This window comes from Crocodylus siamensis, chromosome 8 (assembly GCF_052110815.1).
Source record: "Crocodylus siamensis isolate JL-2025a chromosome 8, ASM5211081v1, whole genome shotgun sequence".
In the NCBI taxonomy this organism is placed as follows: Eukaryota; Metazoa; Chordata; order Crocodylia; family Crocodylidae; genus Crocodylus; species Crocodylus siamensis.
Genome location: NC_143402.1, coordinates 38673403 through 38694796, shown reverse-complemented (window position 1 = coordinate 38694796; position 21394 = coordinate 38673403). Strand labels below are relative to the sequence as shown.

Sequence of the window (21394 nt, the reverse complement as noted above, 5' to 3'; positions counted from 1 at the left end):
CTGGGTGAGCTGTGAGGTTTTTAAATCGAGCAAAAGTGATGCAGACATGAGCATCTTACAAAGGACAGGTTGGGGCCCGGTAACATGACCAGAGCAACTGTTCTTATGGAAAAGGATTTATTTACCTTGTGCCCCTGTAGTTTCATTCCCCGAGAGGAAACTTGTATGAAGCTCAATAGCTTAGGATGTAAACCAGGCACTTCATCCCACTGTATTGGCCAGGCCAGCCTTAGCACCCCTTGCCACACACTCCCAGATGACGATTTCAGTGCATTGGCCTCCCCTGATTTCCTGAGTTTCTCTTAGCAAATGTAGCCAGTAATGACAAAATTGCCCTTGGGCTCAGAAAACAGCAGCAGACTGTCCTCGAGGACCATCTCCTCCCTCCACACTGTTTAGCGCCTTCATCAATGGTTCATACATCGTGGCTAAAACAGAGCTCAGTGACTTGCAGGCAGTGAAACAAGCGACGATCAACCCTAGAGCCACAACAGTCTGCCAAAGACGACAGAACTTGCTGAACACATCAGACTGAGAGCCCCATGGAGCTTTTCCAGTTCTACTGGTGTTATCTGAGGCAGTCTCAGAGCCCAGGGGGTAACATGTAAGGATGTGTGACTGGTACCTCCTGAGTCAGAGGAGCATTTGTCCCCCCAGCGGCACTTCTGGGTTGGTACAATCAGCTGTGGGGGAACTCCCTTCTTCCTCCCCCAGTCAGTGCAACTGGCCATGGGGTGACTGTGGCAATCACTTCTCTGGCACCCCCACTCCCCAGCCAGTGCTCTCAGGGTCCACATGCAACCCTGTGCACCCCCCACACGTTGCCACTACACGTGAGGCACCAGTGGTTGCTGTAATGCTCCCTAGCAGTCACTGATCCTGGCTGGCTCTTGCCCTCACCTCCCAAGGTCCCAACCTGGTTTCTTTTCTTCTATGTCTTGTTGTAAAACATGATGGAGGGAGGATGCCCTCATAAGTTGAGAGAGCCTAGGTGCTCTCTTGTGCCCTATGAGCCTTAAGGGCTAATTCTGTGGCCCTTTTGCTCCTACAGCCACACTCATGCCTTGCAGATGTCATGAACTAAACAGTTTTGAACCTATCAGTTTTGATCAACACTGTCTAGTATCTGGCCTCACAACTTCTTGATTTTATCTGGTCTCTATCCACTCGGGCTGCTGGGGTCCCAGGTCCCAATCCTTCCTCTTGTGCAATGGGTTCCCTAGCCCAGTCCTGTTTCTGCCCCTCATAGCTGTCTCCTGCCCTGGATTCACCCCCTTGAGTTTCCTGTCCAGCCCTCTTTGAGCTGAAATCTCATGTCCCCACCCTCCAGGACTCTGGGTACCACCCCCAGGGGGCTGCAAATCTTTCCCCTCCAAGACTGGGCTCCCTGCTCCTTTTCTGCCTTTCCTCTCTCTCCCTTTCTCTTGCTATAGGTGCCCTTGCTCAGGGTTACCACCTTCTCCAGCTCCAGCAGCTTGTCCTTTGTTTGGACCAGCTCAGATCTCACATGCCTCCCTCAAACATCTCTTTAAGTGAGACTTATCTCAGAACAAATCCACAAAAAGGGGAAAAAAGGGTACACTGTCCCTTTAACCCTGGTAGCCTTGCTCTGGCAGCCTCTGGGCTAGGAAACAAGCTACTTCTCCCCACCCCACCTTTTCTCTGAGGCTTTGTCCAGTGTTACTCTCTCTCAGTCACCTCCTTTTTATGGGAGGGGAAATAAAAGTCCGGTGGCAGCCTGCCTTCCCAGGTGTTGTCCTCCCCCTCTAACCCACTTTCCAGCTCACCCCTATTAACACCTGGGCTGCACACCTCACTAGTCCCAGCTGTAACCCCTTCCAGCAGTTAACTAATTGACCATGTCTCTCTCTCTCTCTCTGGTGGAATGCTTTGGATAGCTGTTTACTCCAGTTCTAACCCCTTAATGGCTTGCTGGTTCATGCAGCAGCTATTTTGGCAGGCCTGCCTTCGTTCTTTGCATAAAAAGGAGCCCCTTGATTTGTTACACCATGTACTCAAATCTTCCCTCCCAGTTTATTTTAAACACTGTAAAATATACATAGAAACCACAAATGAACACGGGGGGTGAGGGGAATTACGTAAGGCAGGGAGAAGGGGGAGCCCCTCTACCATGCAGTGCCAGGTCAGACAGTGATGGGGAAGCTGCCACATGGATTGCCTTCTCTGTCCCAGAGGTTCTGAAGCCAGCCACTGTGCGCCTTACAAACCCTGCAAGAATAACAGAGGGAGTGAAATCTTGCTCTGAGGAAAGGACAAGAGAGGCCAGCAGGAACTGGACAAGAACAGCATCATCAACACCCTTCCCAGGCACACCTGAGCAACATAACAAGAGCAGGGATACAAGGTGCCTCAGGAGGGCCCTGCTCACAGGAGCCCACTGCACTAAACCCTGACACCACCCATGTCATGTGGGATTCTCCAGAGAACTATGGTAGCATGACCTGCTCTTTCACTGCCCTCTGGCACTGTAACCTCCCACAAAACACTACAGGACAAGGCACACCACATGGGTCTCCTGCCCAACAGCTGCAGGAGCACTGGGAGCCTCCCGAGTTGGGACCACAAGGTGAGTACTGAGCTGCTTTTCTTCCCCCCTCATTGCAGAAAGGCCTATAAAAACCTTCCTGAGCCAGACCAACAGGTACCCAAATCCCCAGAACTGCTGTGGCCAAAGCAAGGACAACTTCCTTAGGGAAGCTGAGGCAGGTGAGCACTAGGGGCTACATGAGAGACAGCACATACAGCACTTGGGCAGCACCTTCTGACTCCATGACATACTGCTAGGATTTATTGAGCGACCACAGGGGCAAGCAACTAGCACTAGGGTTTATGCAAGGGAAGGCTAAGGTATGAGCCATGCCCAGGCCACACAGGGAGTCCACACCAGAGGCAACGTGAGGTCATGCCCTGACTTACTCTTGCTTGTGGAGGAAACAGGCAAGTTTACTGAGGAAGCTGCAAAGGTCAGGGCTGTGTTAATGCAAGTGCTGGATGGAACTGCCTCAGCTTGTACCCATGTGGAACAGACACCACTGGAGATGCACCAGGGAAAGAAGCTATGCTTCCCTAATACTACTGGGTCTATGAAGCATCCACTCCAGCTAACCCATTCCCCTTCATTCTGCCTACCACACCTTGCCAGCTCCTTTGTTCATTCAACCTGTTCCTCACAGTGCTGCAGTCTCCCCTCAAACTCACCTGTCACGGTGCCCCAGTGGATTTCTGGATCTGCTCTTTTAGAATAAGGATGCTCTGCCTTTGCTCTGGGGGCAGCATGGCAATCTGGTCCGCAGTCAGCTGGAGGACTTGCATGATCAGGGCAGCCTGTGGGTAAAGATGGGAGGAACAATCACAGCACCTGCAGCAACAATTGCCCAGAAAGGAGGAACACCAAAGAGGAGAGAAGAGAGAGCAGGTCCCTGCAGGGACAGGGAGGGGGGGACAGTACAAAGGCACGACAGTACAAAGGCACATGGATAACAGGAAGCAGAAGAAACACGATTTGCTCTGTACTAAAAGGACTGGCCCACTGACCACAGGAAGAACTTCACAGGCTCCTGGCTTTCTCCTGAAAAGCAGCAGGATAATTAAGTCCCCATTATGAGTTGGCACCAACCCAGAAACTCCTGCACTGGGGATTTTGCACTGCAGCACCAGGGGAAGAGGGTACACAGGGTTTTATTTTCATTGCAGAGGCATTTCCTGCCAGCAGCCCCAGCCCCTTTCCATTTCACATACTCACCTTCTCATGATCTTGAGGGGTGACTTGGTTTTGGCCAGGGCTAAAGCCTCCTGGTTGACCTGCTCCTTGAACCCCTGCCCCTGGCAGGCCTCCACCTTGCATGCCTGCCCCCGGCATGTTGGGAACCTGTGGGGACAGAGATGGGATAGGATGGTCTCCCCTGCTGTACAAAGAGAGCCTGTGGTTGGCTATGTAAATAAAGAATTATGCATCTGTAAGGAAAAAGTAGGTAACAAGAAAAAGACTGATTGAAATACCCAAGCTAAGACCGAGTACCCTGAGGAACAAACTCTGTAGATGCTGGGACATGTCAGCCCTGGGAACAAAGGCTGCAGGACTAGGCAAGGCTGGCTGGCCTTGGGCTCTCTGGGTTTCTGGTTCTGTGCTGTATTATGAGATATGACTCTACCTCACCATAGGGCTGTGAAGAGAAGGGCAGGTGAGGCTTAAGGTCCCTGAGACATTTCCTGTTGCAGCAGTGAATGGCCTAGGATGGGGGTGGGCAATTATTTGGGCTGAAGGGCACTTAGGGAGTTTTGGTGAGCTCTCAGGGACCAGGTAAGCACCACCCCCCACCCCCACCAGCTCACCAGAACTCCCTAAATGGTTCTGCCCTGCACAGTCAGGTAGATGGGGAGCAGCATCTGAAAGCAAGAGTTGGAGCTGGGATCGCAGGGCCAGGGCCCAGGGCAGAGCTGCAATCTGCTCCCCTGCATATCCCTGCAACAGGTGCCAATTCTGCAGGCAGGGGCATGCGGGGAGTGGACTGCCACTCTGCCCTGGGCCCTGGCTCTGTGCTGTAGTTGCTGAGCAATCCCAGGGTATCCATGAAGACCAGCCAGGACTTGCAAGGGCAGGACACATAGCCAGGCAGATGGGATGGGGCCATGGGCAGGTGGGGAGCAGCATTCGGGAGCAGGACAGGCAGGCGGGGCTGGGATCATAGATGGGGCCCAGGGCAGAACTACGATCTGCTCCCTGCATGTCTCTGCCTGCAGAACCAGCACCTGTTGCATGAAAGTGTGGGAAGCAAACCATGGCTCTATCCTGGGCCTGGGTCCGGCGCTGTCACTACACTGTGATCCTGGTCCCACCAACCTGTCCCACTTCAGACACTGCTCCCTGTCTGCCACATGTGGGTCCTGGGCCGATCTCTATGGGGACCCCAGCCACCTGCTCTATCCAGTGATGGTAAAGACTGGCGGCAGCAGCCAGGAGCTGGTGCCTTTGGGGCTGCTGGGAAGTGAGTCCAGGCATCACGCCACCCCAGCCCTGCTGTCTGCCTGCAGGTGGCAGGACCAGACCCATGCGTGCCCAGGCTACCCCCCACAGGATGGACAAAACCCTTTGGTGGGCTGGATCCAGCCAGCAGACTGCATTTTGCTCAACCCTGGCCTAGAACCTGAAAATCATGAGAGTGCCAGGCTGTTGCCCTGTGGCACTACTCCCTACTATATTGAGCTGGCTTAACCTGTAGCTCCCTCAGGTGAGGACAGTTCTGGAATCACAGCAGGGGCAGAGTTTGATAAACAAAAGGGATACCAAGCCCCCTCATGGTCTTACAAGCCCTTCTGCATGGGGATCAAGCCTGGCAGCGGGGAGCGTAAGTACCAGGAAGATGTAAGGTTAAGTGCAACAGAGGATTGCCACCTGCCTCCTCCCTGTTTTCAAGCCTGTTATCCTGACAAGCCCAGTTAGGGGAGAAATGCTGCTTTTACACATTATAACCATGGTGTGGGTCAGCAGTCCCAGGCTGTTGCAGCCTCCAGGGATCAAGACCATGCTGGTAACAGCCCAGTGTAGCTGGCAGGGCTGGTGCTGACCTAGGCTCCATTAGTGGTGGGGGAATATCATCCATTCCCAGGTGTTCACTGGTTAGCAGTGCGGGTGGGACGTCAGCTATCAAACAACCAGCTTCAGTCAGAGCCTGGCACCATGCATTTATCATTATCTGGAGAATTAGTGAGTACCTGTCTAGGCCCCTGTGGGACATTTGCTCCCATGTTCAGTGGTCCAGGACCTTGAATGCCACCAGGCATTGGCCCTCTTGGATTGGGGCCAGGGCCCCTAGGTTCCATCGCTCTGGGCTCCATGCCCCTGGGCTCCATGCCCCTGGGCTCCATGCCCCTGGGCTCCATGACTCTTGCATCCATGCCCCTAGGCTCCATTCCCCGAGGTTCCATGCCCCTGGGCTCCATGCCCCGGGGATCTCTTCCACCTACAAAGAACAAACAAGATCCAAGCAGACTGCTGAAAGAGGTGTCCACTCTGAGGAAAACCGGGGTACACGCTGGCAATTCAGAGCCAAGCCTTCTCCAGAGTACAGTCTGGCAAAACCTGAGAAAGGTCAGGGCCAATGTGAGGGGCTCTTCCTTCTCTTGCACTGCATAACTGTCCCCAACTTCTTCTGACCTTGCGTACCTAAACCCTGTGATTCACATTACTGTTCAACCCCCTCCCCATGTTTCTCTTACATTCGCCAAAAAGTTATGGCAAAGCAGGCATGTAAGGGACCTCAGGAGGTCATATCAAGTCCAGGTCCCTTCTCAAGGCAGGACTGTCCCTGAATAAACCAACCCAGCCAAATGTCTGTTTAACCTACTCTTAAAGACTTGCATGATGAAGACACCAGAACCAGTTTAGGCCAGTCTGTGCCAGTGCTTCGTTACCCTCAATCAGAAAGTTTTTCCTGATTCCACCCTAACTGGGTCATCTCTTGGTCCCTTCCCAGGTCTACAACTTCTCTATCATTTTACACCTAAATCCATGGCCCTCTCACCTCGAGCATCCATCAGTGGCCCCCGAGGTTCTCCCATCAGTGGTCTTGGTTCACCCATTGGTCCTCCCCTCATCTCATGAGGCGGACCACGGTTGTCATGGCCAGGCATGTGGTGCATAGGTGGCCCCTGGTGGGGTGGCCCAAGGTAACCTCTGGGGAGAGCAAAGCAAAAGTGAGAGGGCATATCAAATACAGGACTGAATTTTCATAAACCACATGCACTGAAAGGAATCTGTTTGGCTCACAGGGATGGGTGCTGATATTTCCAGCTTGTGGCCAATTTAAAAGGCTACTATTAGCAACCTCCCAGGAGAGCTGGCTTCTAACACGCAGCTGTCTATTGATCATCAGAACTTATTGTTCTAACCAGCCAATGTGGCCTGGTGGTTCAACTGGAGGCACTGCCACTTTCCCACTGTTCACACCACCCCGACTTCAGCAAGAGGCCATGCCAGGGGCAGAAGAGTTGTAGTATCAGGCTGAAAAAATCCCTCTCCTCCCCACTTCACCTGGGCTCCACTTCTCCAGTGACTGAGAGCAAGGTCCCTCCTCGTGGGTCATTTGGAGCATCTCCCAGAAGCCCTCGGGGTGGTGGGCCACTAGCAGGCAATGGTCCACGCTGCATAGGGGCCCTTGGATCTGGCATAGGCACTGCCAGGGAAATAAACAACAGTTCATGAGAACCATCACAGCAGTATCCTGCTGCCCTTTTGGGCTAACATGCAACAGAAACCCCCGCAATGCTCCCTGGAGCTCAGACAGGCTGACAGCCAGAAATGGGTGTGTCATGGTCCATGCTACTGTCCACGATGGGGCTAGAACTGAAGCAGAGCAAGCTGGGAAGAACTCTTCCCACAGATAACACAGCAGATCACAGAAGCTGGTCACTTCAGGGCTAATTTTAACCCCTCCTTTCCCCTACAGTTACCATCCTGGCTGGCTGAAGGAAGCTGAGAATTAAGACTACAGCAGCCTTCTAAAGTCTGGACATGCACCCTGAAAGTCAAAAGTGTAAGCCTTGCCACCCTGTGTCTGTGAAGGCAAAACAGCGAGTGACACCCTACTGACCCTGCATCTGCGTTCAAATGGCTGGGCTGATGCATAGTCATCTCCCTCCATCCCATTTCACCAGTCATATTAGTTACCCTCCTTCCCAGCGATGGAAGGTCCCTCTGCAGAGAACATCTCTATTCTCTCCTCCTGACACCAAGGGGCAGTCCTGTGTTTGACAGATGGTTGCTGAAGTGCTCAGAGATCTGGCCATGGCCCCAGGTAAAGATAACCCAAGTGCTAAATTCTACACGAAAGGCTGCCAAAAATCCATGCAGCCCACACTGAGCCCCACAAGCAGAGGGAGCTGACAGTTGCTATGGATACCTTGAACACGCTCGATAGAGGCAGGCCTGGCAGGTCCCACGGGCGAGAGCTGCAGGTTCCCTGGCAAGCATCAGGAAAAGAGGGAAAAGAGTAGACACATAAATAGAGTGTGCACTCACTCGCGTACACTGGGAGATCCACAGATGGAACTGCCTAGACCCCAGGCCCACCACAGCCCCAAGTGCCAGCACAGCTTCACTTCCCTGGCTGGCATGAGCTCATTATGCATAACAGACTCCCATGGAATTGGGTCACAGACTTTAAAAAGGCACTACAAATCCTACAGGCCTGGTTTTGTCATTCTTCCAGGAACATAGCTGGACTGAAACACCCAAGATCAATTTTGGCTCTGTATGGAATCTTTCCACAAGGCTTGAAAAGCCCAGTCCCCTACAAACTGCTGCCCAGGAGAAAGCTTATGCTGGTTCCTGTGCATGTGGCAGGAACCTAAACCTATTTTTGCTGCATTTATTATTTCACTTAAAATACAGAATTTTTTTTTTAGTTCTTGCAGCTGCAAAACCACTTTTCGAGCTAGAGCTGGCACGATGTGAGCTGGATATGATACTGCTGACCCAAGCATGCAGCGAGACTACTCCAGTTCCCCAGCTCAGAACCTCCACAAGCAGCAGCAGAAAAATCAACAAAACTCTGCACCAGCTGCCTTGCTGCTATTTCAAATCCGAAAGATGGCAGGGGAATGGTAAAGTGTCTCCATGGCTGCTATTTGGCAAAGCCCTGAGTAGTGTCACAGCTCATGAAGGAAGGCCCAAATGTGAAATCAGAAAAAGTCTCTCAGATTGAGCAGCTTTTTAGGTATGTGAAACTGTGGGACTTCAAAAAGGAAGTGTCACACTCCTGATAAAAGGAGCGAGACATAGGCCAAGGAGGGGATTACCTTTCTTATGGCCTACATACAATCTGAAAGAGTGAGGATCTCTTGGATATGGCAAACCAGGCCCATTTGCTAATGGGATATTGATGCTTTAATGGACTAATTGCACTGAGCCTTAATCCAGGACCAGGATACAGCCGTGGCCATGTGGCAAGAGGGCCCTACACATTCCCCACAGAGATGTCCTCTACTGGTCAACACACTTTACTATCATGTGCAAAAGAAAAGCTACCACTCCCCCTGCTGGACAAACTAAAGAAAACACAGAAAATTCAATAATAATATAGGAGGCAAGAAGCTGATTTAGCACCATTGCAGTCCCCAGCATTCCCCAGCCACCTGTAACTACCAAGTACCAGAAAATAGGGCTGTGCGAAATTTCAGCAGCCATTTCAGCCCGTTTCGATGCCCGAAACACTAAATCTGAAATTAAATGGAAGGCTCCAAAACATCTCCAAAACCATCTGAAACTTTTTGGATGTTTGAGAGGTGGGCTTGTGGGGAAACAGAAACTCAGGGAGGGGGCAGGGGGGAGGACAGGACACAGAGGACAGACTGCTCAGATATTGACATCTGTAGCTGGTCAGTATCTGCGATCTGTCTCTGAGGTCCCTTCCAATCCCAGTGCTCTGGGGGAGGGACAGAGAAACAGCATACAAGGCTCTGTGTGAAGCCTTTTTCTGCCTTTTGTGAGTGGTCTGTCAGGAAGCAACAGTGTGTGAAAGGTACTGGCTGGCTGCAGCAATTGGCCTCTTAGTCAGTCTTTTGCTAGTCTCTCTTTTTGGAAAGGACTGGATACATCTTTCCAATATATTACAGATAGAAGATATAGTAAACAGACAGAAGAAGATATAGTAAAGGCACAAAAGATACAGTAAGCAGATAGAAGATATATTGCACAGAGAAGATAGAATAGTAAATGTTTTCGATCTGAGCCTTCAAGAGGCCGAGAAGCGATTTTCCACACACACATTTTCCAGCACAGCAAACATGAAGTATGCTGGAAAGGCAGGTGCCAGGTCTTCTGGCAGGGGAGTGAGAGGGACTAGAGGGAGTGGGGGGAAAGCTGCAAGTTCCCTGCCCCTAATACCCCCAAACTTAGAGGCACCCTCTTCTCTAGCAGCCATGAGGCTTCTGCTGCTAGTGACAGCAAGGAGGTGGGATCAGTCTCTACAACTGCCCCACCTCCACTAACACCAGCAATAATAATAACTCCCAACACCATCAGCATGATAAGCACCAGCATGAAAGTATCCTCCACTGAAATTTCAGTTCCCAGCGTGAGCCTCCCAGTTGTCAAAGGAGGATCTGGAACCAGGGGAGCTCAGTGCCATAGCCAGGGAAATTCTGGGAAAGGAGGGAGAATCTGAGTATATGGTTCCACACCCCTCAAAGTTTTTCTGGAGCTAGGTCTCCTTCTCTGGAAGGTACTTTGGAGGAGGTTGAGATTGTGGAGGCAAGTGGCTCAGCTGAGTCAGCTTCTCTTGTTGTTGTGCCTCTGCCTGCTGAGAAGGGGAATAAGGCGGATCTGCACCCACACCCCAGAAGCGAGGGGGTAGTGTAGTGTGGGATCATTGTGAGGTGGAAGATGATCCCAAATATGCTATCTGCCTGCACTGCCAATGCAAGACCAGCCAGGGCAAAGACAAAAAACACTTCCACACCACAGGGATGCTAATGCACATCAGGAGGCACCACCCCCTTGCTCCACCTCAGCCTGGCACCAGTGAGAGCATGCCCAAAGGGAAGTCTCCCTGTCCCCCAGAAGCAGAGGCAGGCCACCCTAGACCAGCGGGGGAAAGGCAAGGATAAAGGTGGGGGGTGTTCCCAAGGCAAGCGAGGTCACCCAGACACCAGGGAGATGTTTGCTCTGGATGACCAGCCCTTCTCCTTAGTTGAGCGGCCAGGGTTGAGGCAGCTCATTGCCCCATCACACTGCATGCCCTCACACACCACCTTCAGCAGGATGGTGGTGCCCTTCCTGTATGAGGCATGCAGGGAGTGCTTGAGGGAGGAGATGCACAAGGTAGGTCTGCAGGTGGCCTTCCACTTCACCTCGGACATCTGGAGCAGCCTGGGTGGAGATCATACATACCTCTCCCTCACAGGGCACTGGTGCGATCAGTCAGGCCATCGGTGGGCTCCCCTTCAAGCGGAGGTGATGGATGAGTTCACATGGCAACAGAGATTATGGTGGCCATGAACCGCTTGGTGCAGGGGTGGCTCATTGGGCAGGGCAAGTTCACCCGCGGGTTCATATCAGTGACAACAGGGCCAATATGGTCAAGGTGGTCTGCGATGCCAACTTTGTTGGCATGTGCTGCATGGCACACAAGTTCCACCTTATAGTCACAGACTCCTTGGACAGCTGCCAGTTAGGGCAGCATCACAACCAGCCAGCTTATTTCAAAATGCAGGAAGGTGGCAGGCTACTTCCACCGGAGCATCAAGGGGGGCAAAATGCTGTGGGATAAACAGGCAGAGCTGAGCATCCTGCAGCACAAAATCATGCAGGATGTGGAGACTCAGTGGAACACCACACACCTGATGCTCAAAAAGCTGGTTGAGCAACAGAAGGCCATCCATACATGGCCTTGCTCGGGGAGACTGGGACCAGCGGTCCCCTTAACAAAACAGAGTGGGATACCATCTCTCAGATCTTGGTGGTCCTCAAGCCATTTCACGAGGCCACTGAGAGCCTCAGTGCTCTGTGATGCCCTCCTTAGCCAGGTGATCCCTGTAGTGGGGGAGCTTCAGAACCAAATGGAGAAGTTCCAGATCAGTGTTCCTGGCTGGGGAAAGCTGCTGTCATCAGAGGTGCAGGCACTGATGAAGTGGCTGAAGGAGGGCATCAAGAAACATCTAGATCTGTTGTGGTCCAGCATGGTTCACGTGCTGGCAGCCATATGCGACCCAAGGGTGAAGGGGAGTGAGTGTGCCAGCAAAACCCTGGATCACTGGACAGAGGTGCTGGTGAAAAGGGTGAGGGAGGCAGAAGGGCAGAAGTGGGGGGTTGTGGAAAAGGGGGAACCATTGCCCCGTGCCAGCACTCCATCCACCAGTCAGTCTCCTCCACCACAGGTGCTGCCAATGTGGGCCAATGCCATGGCTTCCATGTGGGGTTGAGGCACCAGACCCCAGTAGTCAAGGCCAAGGCCTCTGCAGCTACCCATCTCACTGAGGACATGGAACCGCTGCTCTGTGACCCCTTGGCCTTCTGGGCAAGCCGCAGTCAGATGTGGCAGGATCTGGCCATGGCTGCCCGGGAACACCTGTCTTGTACGCCAACCAGTGTTCCAACTAAGAGGGTGTTCAGCTTTGCTGGGGATGTTATGACACCTCACAGCACCTCCTTCGATTTTGGTTTGGTGGAGGAGCTGATGTTCCTCAAAGTGAACTTCTTACTGCTGGGGTTCCCACCCTCCTCACTCACTCCGCACCTATTTCCTTTCCAATTTTTTTTTTTAAAACATGTAATGCCCTGCTCTCGAAGCTGGAGGTAGTACTCACTGTATCACCAGCCACCAGGGGAAGAACATCTTCCTGCTGAGCTCCCGTGCCAGGACAAACTGGGAGGTATGGGCTGGGGCTATGGGCCCCAGGTCCTGAGCATGACTTACAACTGCACCCTGCCAAGGTTGGGAGGCCTGGTGGGATTGCTGGTAGCGTGGCAGCCCCCAAGAAATGCCAGGACTGCAAACCTCCCTGGTGAAAGGCAGGTAGGAGGCACCTTATAACCTCCAGCCACCACATGCACACACAGTCCTGGCTAGGGAAAGCCCAAACCTTTAAGATCTTTGAGAGGCCTGAGGCTTGCTGGTTGCAATGGAGTTGTGAGGCTCCAGGTGAGCTCAGCTTAACTGCCTGGGATGCCATCGGTGAGGCATGGGACGTCATGTTAGGGAAGGTATGGAGCTGTTGAATAGACGTTACCTTAGACATCACCTTAGACATCAGGGGCCTTAAATGGGCAGCCTCCCACCTGGATAACATCTGAAACGGTTTTTCATCAAGGCATGGCAGGAAAAAAAGGGGCAGGCAGTTGGCTCAGAAACACATAGGCGGGCTGGGCTCTCACCTGCATTGGGAAGGCCCTCTGCTCTTCCTGGATGAAATGAATAGTGAAGCAGTCAGAGGCTGGCATGCAATGCAGGCAAGAAAGCCAGTCATTAAAATGTAAATTGAGGTGTCAGGGGGTGAGGAAGATGTAGCAGGTAAAAGTGGAAAGGTACCTGGGGAGTCAGATGTTGGGCAGGTTATAGCGTGTCATAAATCTAATGTCTATATTGAGTCCATGAGTTTCTGTATCCAGGAGGCTGATGAAGTGAAGTTCATAGGGTCGTCTGTGAAAAGTGGTTTGTAAATTCCCTTTCAGCATACAGCCTGAGAGACTGGAGACAGAGTGGCTTTCTTGTGAGAAATGTACCCCCACAGGTACTGGGGTATTCTTGTCTGTAATCGATTTCTGGTGTGCATTCCTTTTGGTGCACAGTTGTTGCTTGGTGTCTCCTATGTATTTTCCACCAGGGCATTCGGTGTACTGGATGAGATGTATAATGTTTCTGGAGGTGCAGCTGTAAGATCCAGGAGTGGTGATAGTTCTGTTGTGAGGTGTAGTAACTGTGGGTGTACTGGAGATATGTTGGCATATTTTGCATTTCTTGTCATGGCATGGTCTGGATCCATTTGGTGCATTTTGGGCTGTAGGAAGTTTTCTTCTGGTGATAAGGTTAGTGAGGTTTGGTGCTTGTTTGAATTTACAAACCACTTTTCACAAACGAGCCTATGAACTGCACTTCATCAACCTCCTGGATACAAAAACTCATGGACTCAATATAGACATTGGATTCATGACACACTATAACCTGCCTGACATCTGACTCCCCAGGTACCTCTCCATTTTTATCTACTACATCTCCCTTCCCACCTGCACTCCCCCTTCTCAGCCTGTCCCCTCACCCTCTGACACCTCCATTTACATTTTCACTGACTGGCTTTCTTGCCTGCATTACATGCCAGCCTCTGGTGTCTTCATTATTCATTTCATCCAGGAAGAGCACATGTACACGAACTATATGTTTCCTCAGACTGACAAAAGGTTTTTAAACCCCAAAGCTTGCTAAGATACATTTCTCCAACTATTCAGTTGGTCTAATAAAAGATATCAGAGGTATGCTCAACTGCTCTGTGCTGGGGCCAGGACCCAAAGTGGGGTATTGAAGGGCCAGGGGCCCACTGCGAGGGATGCCCAGAGCAAGAGGCTCAGGATTCCGACTCTGAAGGCGGGGCCAGGGCCTAAGGTGAAACCAAAAGTCCCAAGAGAGGAGACCACAGCTGGAGGGGGTGAAGGATGCAATGTGCGAGGCATGGGCCTCAGTGTAGGGAAGATACAGAGCTATGGAATGGTTGTCACCCCAAGACACCTAAATGGGCAGCTTCCTGCCTGGGAAACATCTAAATCAGTTTTCCAACAAGGGGTGGCAGGAAAAAGGAGGAGCAGGAGGTTGGTCCATAAATAGATGGGCAGGCAGAGACCTAACTGGCACCCGGAAGACCCTCTGTTACAGGCTACCATCCCCACTCGTTTCATCCTGCTGCACCTTAACACACATGCAAAGTCACACGTCACAAGTTTTGCTTTGAGCAGTTTGAGGTGCAGTTTCACAGAAACCCCTACACCTATCTCCTTGAAACTTAGAAGGCTTCATTGCCCTCAGAAGGGGCAACCATTCCTGCAATTTTCATCCGAATCAGGAAAGAAATGACAAAGTTATAGGCATTTTAGTGATTGTCCATTATAGCCTATGGCCAAATCACCGAAAAAGCATCCAAACTCTGAAACAGATTCGGACGAATCGAAATGGAACAGGGATCTGAACACCGAAATGAATCACTGTCTTCCGAAGCAGCTAAATCCAAACCGAAAAGAAACATAGCCATTTTGCACAGCCCTACCGGAAAACTAGTTACTAGAGGTGACCTGGTCCAGTATACAAAAGCATGTACACACAGAGTATCACAGACAAGTGGGGAAAGCCTTTGCATATTCAGGTACCTTTGGAAGTCATGTTTTGAAGGGGACTCTCTATTCTGTCAACCACTCTGATGATATACGGTTTTGAATTTCTCAGTGCTGTTGTCTGGGAGCCCAGGCTGTATGACACAGCATCAAACAGTACTAGATTAACGAATGCCTGGTTTACCTTGTCCACGTTCCATGGGGACAGGTCCACCACCTGGCATCCCGACCTGAGGCTGCATTCCACCTGAGGGAAGAAGGGCCAACACACAGGATTCACAGGAAAGTGGATCTGGAAGGGTCCTCACAAGGTCATCTAGTCCAGCCCCCTGCTCAGGGCAGGACCATCCGTAACTAAACCATCCCGGCCAAGTGTCTTTCTAATCGGCTTTTGAAAATTTCCAGGGATAGAGATTCCATAGCTTCTCTAAGAAGCCTGTTCTAATGTTTTACCATAGTCAGAAAATTCCTCCTAATCTCCATCTTAAATTTTCTCAGTTGAAGTTTAAGGCCACCACCCCTAGTCCTGCCCCCTACTGAGAAGAGTCTGTTTCCATGCTCTTCATAAAAATCACACTTCAGGTATTTAAAGACTGTTATCAAATCCTCTTTCACTCTTCTTTTCTCCAGAGTAAGTAACCCTAGCACTTTCAGCCTTTCCTCATATGTCACACTTCCCAGGCCCCTAATCATTTTGTTGTTCTGCTGGACTCTTTCCAATCTGTCCACATATTTCTTGAATTGTGGGGCCCAAAACTGGACCCAGTATTCCAGGTGAGGTCTCACCAATGACAAGTAGAGCAGAAGAATCACTTTCCTTGATTTGCAAGTGACATTCCTGTTAATATATCCCAGTATGCTCTTGGCTTTTTCTAGCACCCAGAGCATATTGTTGGCTAATATTCAGCTTATGGTCCACCATATTCCCCAGGTCCGTCTCTGCAGTACTGCAACCTAGCCACTCATTCCCCAGTCTGTATTTGTGCATGCATTGATGTCATCCCCAGTGCAGGACTTAGCACTTGTCCTTGTTATAATTTCAGATAATTTCTCCAGTTCATCCAGCTCACTGCCTTTCAGTGTCTGCAACTCCACCCAATTTAGTATCAACCACAATTTTGCTAAGCATACACTCAATTCCATCCTCCAACTCATGAATGAAGATATTAAACAATGCCAGATGCAAGACAAACTCTTGGGGAACCTCACTTGATACCTCCTCCCAAACAGACATAGAGACAACGCAACCCACTGTTCTCTTTCAGTGCTCACAGCCCTTACATTCTCCTGTTAGGCCCCTTTCCTGCTCTTCTGCAGCCAGGAAGCTTTTCACCTGTCTTGTAAGGTTGCACAGACAGAGTGATTATCTCTTGTGCATGAGTCAGAGTCAGTCCATAGGATTCAAACCTCCCCCCATACCCAAGTCATTATGATCACCTTTTTCAAAAGCCTGCAACGCCCCCACACCATGGGATCATACTGCCACTGGAGAAAGTTTGGGCAACTTTCAGACTTTCTGAAAGTCAGAAATACATGTTTCAGAATCTTACCTCCTGGAGCCATGGGGCCAGGGCCAGGGCCAGGGCCAGGGCCAGGGCCTGGGCCCTGTACTGAGGTTGGCATCTGTCCTGGGGCTGGCACTCCACCCTGCATAGGAGGCTGCAACAGAGGAGGGGCTCCATTCACATGCATGCCACCCTGCGTGAGGAAAGAAACCACTTATATCAGCAATGCCGTTATACCAGGATGTTATACCGGGAGTCCCTCTCACCAACATACATGTGCACCCAAATGCAAGTGGATTTAGCAAAGATCCTTACAATGGTCTGTGGCTGGGAGGACGTGGGAGTCTGTTGGTTCATCTGTGCATTTGGACCGGGCCCGGGCCCAGGCCCTGGAACTGGCTGCTGGTTGCCTGGAATCAGAGGTGGAACACTGGTCTGGCGATGCAGAATTTTCTAAGGACCGAAGAGAGAGAAAGAAGCTGTGAGTACCCCACTGATGCACAGCTACTCCTGAAATCCACACGTGCCCCACCTCACCATATTAGTGTACTCATCACTCCTAAATGGGGGAAGAGAATCATACATACCAGAGCGATCTCTGGATCAACAATCCTCATCACCACCTGGGCTTGCAGCAGGGCATAAGCCAGCTGAGGGTTTTGGAGCAGCATATTTCGGGCTTCCTGAGGGCTGTTCTGGACACATAACTGAGGACAAACACACCAGTCAGAGCTACACAGGAGCCCTGCCACTACCACTAACTGCTGCTACAACTTCAAAGGGGAATCAACAACTTAGGAAACACTGGAATAGCAGCATGGCAAAGGGTGAGATATACAAATACTTGGTAACCTCAGACTTTGCAGTTTGGATCTTCTGAGTAAAATACAAGCTCTACAACCTCACCTCCTCTACCCACGGTGCTGGGGTAAGGGGCTGGGCCCTGTACTGAAGCTAAAATCTCTCCTGGGGCTGGCACACCATACTGCATAGAAGACTGAAGACTGCTATGCAGTTAAGTACAACCATCTCAATAGAGCCTCAGGTGAGCTGTGTAAATCATGGATGTTTGGTTTTGTGGCTGCTGAAAAAAATTCATTTGGGGTAAATCTGGAACTAGAGGTGTCCGTATTGGCACCAATAAAAGGAAAATTGATATTATTGACAATTAACTTTTTTTGGCTGACGTGGCCAATAATGTTGCTGATAAATGTTGCATCTGGGCAGTAAGTCGGGGGGGTCAGATCAATGCCCCCTGTAGTGAGGGAGGGAGTGGGGCTGGGGCAGGTGTTGCCTAGCTGGGGCAGGTGTTGCCTAGCTGGGGCAGGGTGGGGCATGGGACAGAGCCAGTGGCTGGGTACACCTCCTGCGCTGCATGCACCCACAGGGGAGGCATGTGAGCACATGCCCCCCAGATCTGTGCATGGGGCAAACATGGGCTGCTGTTGCATGCTTGGGGGCTGCACTAGGCTTTTCTCAGCAGCTGTGCTCAGACTGGGCCAGGCGGTGGCAGTGCTGAGAGGGGCACAATGGGGGCTGTAGCTGTCCTGTGGTTCCCTTCCCAGTGCTGACACTGCCTGCCCTGTCCAACCCAGCCTGGCCTGGCCTGGCCTTGGCCAAGTGCAGCGGCCGGGAAGAGCCTGGTACAGGCCACAGCCCACCCTTGCCCTGCACACAGATCCAGGGGGCATGTGTCCCCCAGACCTCCCCTGAAGGGAGCGCAGTGGCAGGAGCTGCACCCCCACCTTTCCCATGCCCCCCAGATGAGCCACCGGCTCCATTCCACATCCTGTCCTGGCTGGGCAGTACTTGCCCCTGCCCCACTCCCTCCCTCACTGCAGGGGCCTCCACCTGCTCCCTCGCCCCCCTCCCAACAGACTTACCATCCAGACACTGCTCTCCATTGGATCAGTATCTACCGATTTGGCTGGTCAGTAATGGGCCATCGGTATCAGCCCAAAAAATATTTATTGGTAACCTCCCCATCTAGAACCATTCACAACAGGGCTCCTGTTATTTGCCTCCCATTCAGCTTCAGTAGTTCATCAGCTTAGAGACAAAAGTTTACTTGGAACCGACTCAAACAGGGAGGTGAAACTGCTGCTTTGGACCACTCGGCATTTGTGATGCTCGTCATCATCCTTAACAGTAAGTTCAGTGCTTAAAACAGCTCTCTCCCTAGCCCATACCTACGACAAAATTGAGCAGCAGCATCCCAGCTACACATAAACCCACTAGACCATTCTATCTTGTATCAACACAGCCAACAAAGACGACTTAACTGGGGCTGCTAAGGCACAGAGATATGAGCAGGGAGTTGCCATTGCCTGTTTGTCTTGTGCTGCTGGTGGGATCACTCAGCACTCACAGTACAGTGGTGCTGTGCATTACACACATCCTACCACTTTGCTCCCACTCACCTTCATTTGCTTCATCAGCTCAAACATCTGCTCTGGTGGCAAGCTGGCAACTGCCCTGCTGATGGACTCAGGGGCATCTTCAGGATTTACTGGGTCCCCATAAGGTGACTCTATGATGGGGGCACCTGTGCCCAGGCCTGGCAGGGACAATAAGTGGAAGGTGAAGATGAAGAGGAAGAATTAAATATGTGCTGGCTGATCTCTGAACATAGCTTTTGGTCTCAGCGTTGCTTCATAAGGGCCTCTGTCTCTTGCTGCTCCTTCAGTTGAAAGACCAGAGTTTGAGTAGCCCATAGGCTTCAGCAGTTTCACCCTCACAACCAAGAGGAAATACATTTCCCAAACCTTATAGGAATATACATAAGCCCTGTATAGAAGCCAAGGATACAGAGTGCCTTGAATTTCTACAAAGTACTTTAAGAGCTGCAGGTCACTCCAAAGCCATTCCACACAGACTGCACTACAGCCTTTGACAGCACAATACCCTGTCTGTTCTTACTTGTCAAATCTGCTCCACTGATACAGAGAAAATAGTGAAAAGCTGGCTAAAGCAGAAGTTTGTCAGGGCCAGGAAATCACAGCTCAGTCCACACAACCCTCCTGCAGAATTCCATGTGCTAATGTACTCAGACCAAACCAGGAGTACAAGGCCATTTTGCTGTCAACTTCATAAAACAGACTAGTAGATTCTGGTACAATTTAAGCCAAACCTTGTGGTAACATTAACCTCATCAACTCAAAGTCCAGACTCACTCTTCAGCTCTTCCTTGTTCTTCTCACTAGCTGCATTGTCCACTCGCAATGCTCTCCCACTGAACTCACGTCCATTCAGGTTGCGCATGGCGCTGAGCGCTGTCTCCTGGTCTTGGTATTCACAGAAGCCATAACCCTTTGGCTTTCCTGTCTCTCTGTCATATACCAGCCTGGATGGCAGAGCAGAGACAATCACAACTGTTACATGCAGAACAACATGATACCAGAGAGTCTTCCAGCTCAGGTAACCCCCTCCTCACACCCTCCATTCCATCAGCCAGGACAGTGTCACATTGCTCCCACCCATTCTGAGCTTGCATCTGCTGGGATTTGCAACTGCCCCAGTCCTCTCCTCTCAGGTCTGAGGTGCAGATGAGTATATCAGCAGTCAACCACATCCAAAGTCCCTCACCCCCCTTCAGTTTATTGGAGACATTAAAAAATGGAAATTATTCTCACCTAAAGCTGACAACAGGTCCAACCTCTGAGAAAATGTCCTTCAGCTGCTCCTCTGTGGCTTCATATGGGATATTCCCCACTGTGGGAAAGAGAAGCAAATGATCAGTACAGATGATGTACTACGCAAAGCCATAGGCTTGAATATTTTACCACAGGAAGAAGGGAAAGAATAAAAATGAGCCTGGGATAGCAAAGGCCAGATGTAGTGACAGCACACTACGCAGTTTGCCCATTACAGATAGTTTCCTATGTTCTGCTACTGCTGGTATCCACCTCCTCCTCCCAATACAGAATGTGCTCTGGATCATACTAGAGGCCTCCGATTCCATGTCCCGTGTCAGCCAGGTGTCAGAAAGAAACTATCAAAGCAAGTAGCTGCAATAAGGTCAATAGTTCTTAGATAGTCCTAGAACCATGGCTCCAGGCCTACGGACTGGGTACCATGCAGGGCTGTCCTTGACTTCTGCAGACTGCTTCTCTGAGGCTGTGGTGTTTGGTGTCACTGCTGCTGTGGCAGCTGAGGCACTTACAGTAGTCAAGAGGATGGTTCTAGGAGGATTTAGGGTGCCTGTAATCCAGTGGGTGGCAGCAAAGGTGCAGCAGTCTGACAATCCTGCCGGGAGAAGCTGGGAAAATCATGAAAACACCCAGCTTCATCCTTCAGAGGAACAGGTCACATATGGATCAGTGAACCAAAATTGAAAGACTGCTCTGAGATAAGGACCCTGCCTCCTCCTTACTCTCGGCACAAGAGGACCACGCTGCTATCAGCAGAGGCCAAAGGCAGCTCCATCACAGGAATCACAGGGAGAACTGTACATGTTCCTTTATCAGGGTAGCGCCAGTGCTCTGGTAGCCACTTTCAGTGCTGCAAGCCTTCTATTTGCTCTAGTGAAAAACCTGGGGCTCGTTTGCTGCTGCTGTAAGCACCCGGGAGAGAGGCCAGGGTGAAAGGGAAACTACTCAAGTCACACACCGGGGAAGGAACTCTGGGACCCGCGGGCCTGGGCTCGGCTCCAGCCTGGCGCAGCCCATGGAAAGGTACTTGTGGGGCTCTTCAAGCTCTGCCCTTGCCCGGCGCGTGCTCATCACGGCCCAACAGCTTCGGCCTCGGCAGAAGAAGAGCGCGACAGAAGCACCGCGGGCCTGTACCCCGCCGGGGAAGGGGGATACACGCAAGCCCCGCCACCTCCCTGCGACCCGGCCCGGTGGCAACAGCACCTCCACAGCTAGCACGGCAGGGCAGGGGGAGGAGGCGTCTCACCGAAGACGGAGCGCAGAGAGCGGTCCACTGCGGGGTCCCGCACCGCCAGCCCCGCCATGCCCAGTTCCAACAGCAACAGCCGCGCTTCCGGTCTGCTGCTAAGCACTCCCTCCACTTCCGGTTCCGTTTCCTTCCTGTGCCGCCCGGGAACAAGGGCAAG

The 21394-nt window shown here is 51.4% G+C and overlaps 1 protein-coding gene across 2 annotated transcripts; it reads right to left on the bottom strand.

Annotated features, from left to right (window-relative positions):
* Positions 1 to 2015: 2015 nt before the first annotated feature.
* CSTF2 (cleavage stimulation factor subunit 2) lies at positions 2016 to 21371 on the bottom strand. 2 transcript variants are annotated; one of them, XM_090061286.1, is made up of 15 exons: positions 21235 to 21371; positions 19971 to 20049; positions 19512 to 19681; positions 18759 to 18895; positions 16926 to 17045; positions 16654 to 16791; positions 16384 to 16531; positions 15018 to 15080; positions 7920 to 7979; positions 7052 to 7193; positions 6543 to 6694; positions 5734 to 5981; positions 3764 to 3889; positions 3220 to 3345; positions 2016 to 2229 (listed from the first exon to the last, which is right to left on the bottom strand). In XM_090061286.1, the coding sequence occupies exons 1-14, from the start codon at positions 21290 to 21292 to the stop codon at positions 3223 to 3225; spliced, it is 1764 nt and encodes a 587-aa protein (XP_089917412.1). In that variant the 5' UTR covers positions 21293 to 21371; the 3' UTR covers positions 2016 to 2229; positions 3220 to 3222. The 2 variants fall into 2 exon arrangements, with proteins under 2 accessions (XP_089917412.1, XP_089917413.1); XM_090061287.1 differs by lacking the exon at positions 7920 to 7979 and having other exon boundaries at positions 21235 to 21370.
* Between the last annotated feature and the right edge of the window lie 23 nt (positions 21372 to 21394).

What these genes read in the sequence shown, in the direction of transcription:
- CSTF2 (XM_090061286.1), bottom strand. Translation starts at nt 21,292, where the DNA reads ATGGCGGGGCTGGCGGTGCGGGACCCCGCAGTGGACCGCTCTCTGCGC. An exon ending in CTCTCTGCGCTCCGTCTTCG is followed by an intron (nt 20,050 to 21,234) that starts GTGAGACGCCTC and finishes TCTTTCCCACAG; the next exon opens with TGGGGAATATCCCATATGAA. An exon ending in GCCACTGATGGATGCTCGAG is followed by an intron (nt 5,982 to 6,542) that starts GTGAGAGGGCCA and finishes TGTTCTTTGTAG; the next exon opens with GTGGAAGAGATCCCCGGGGC.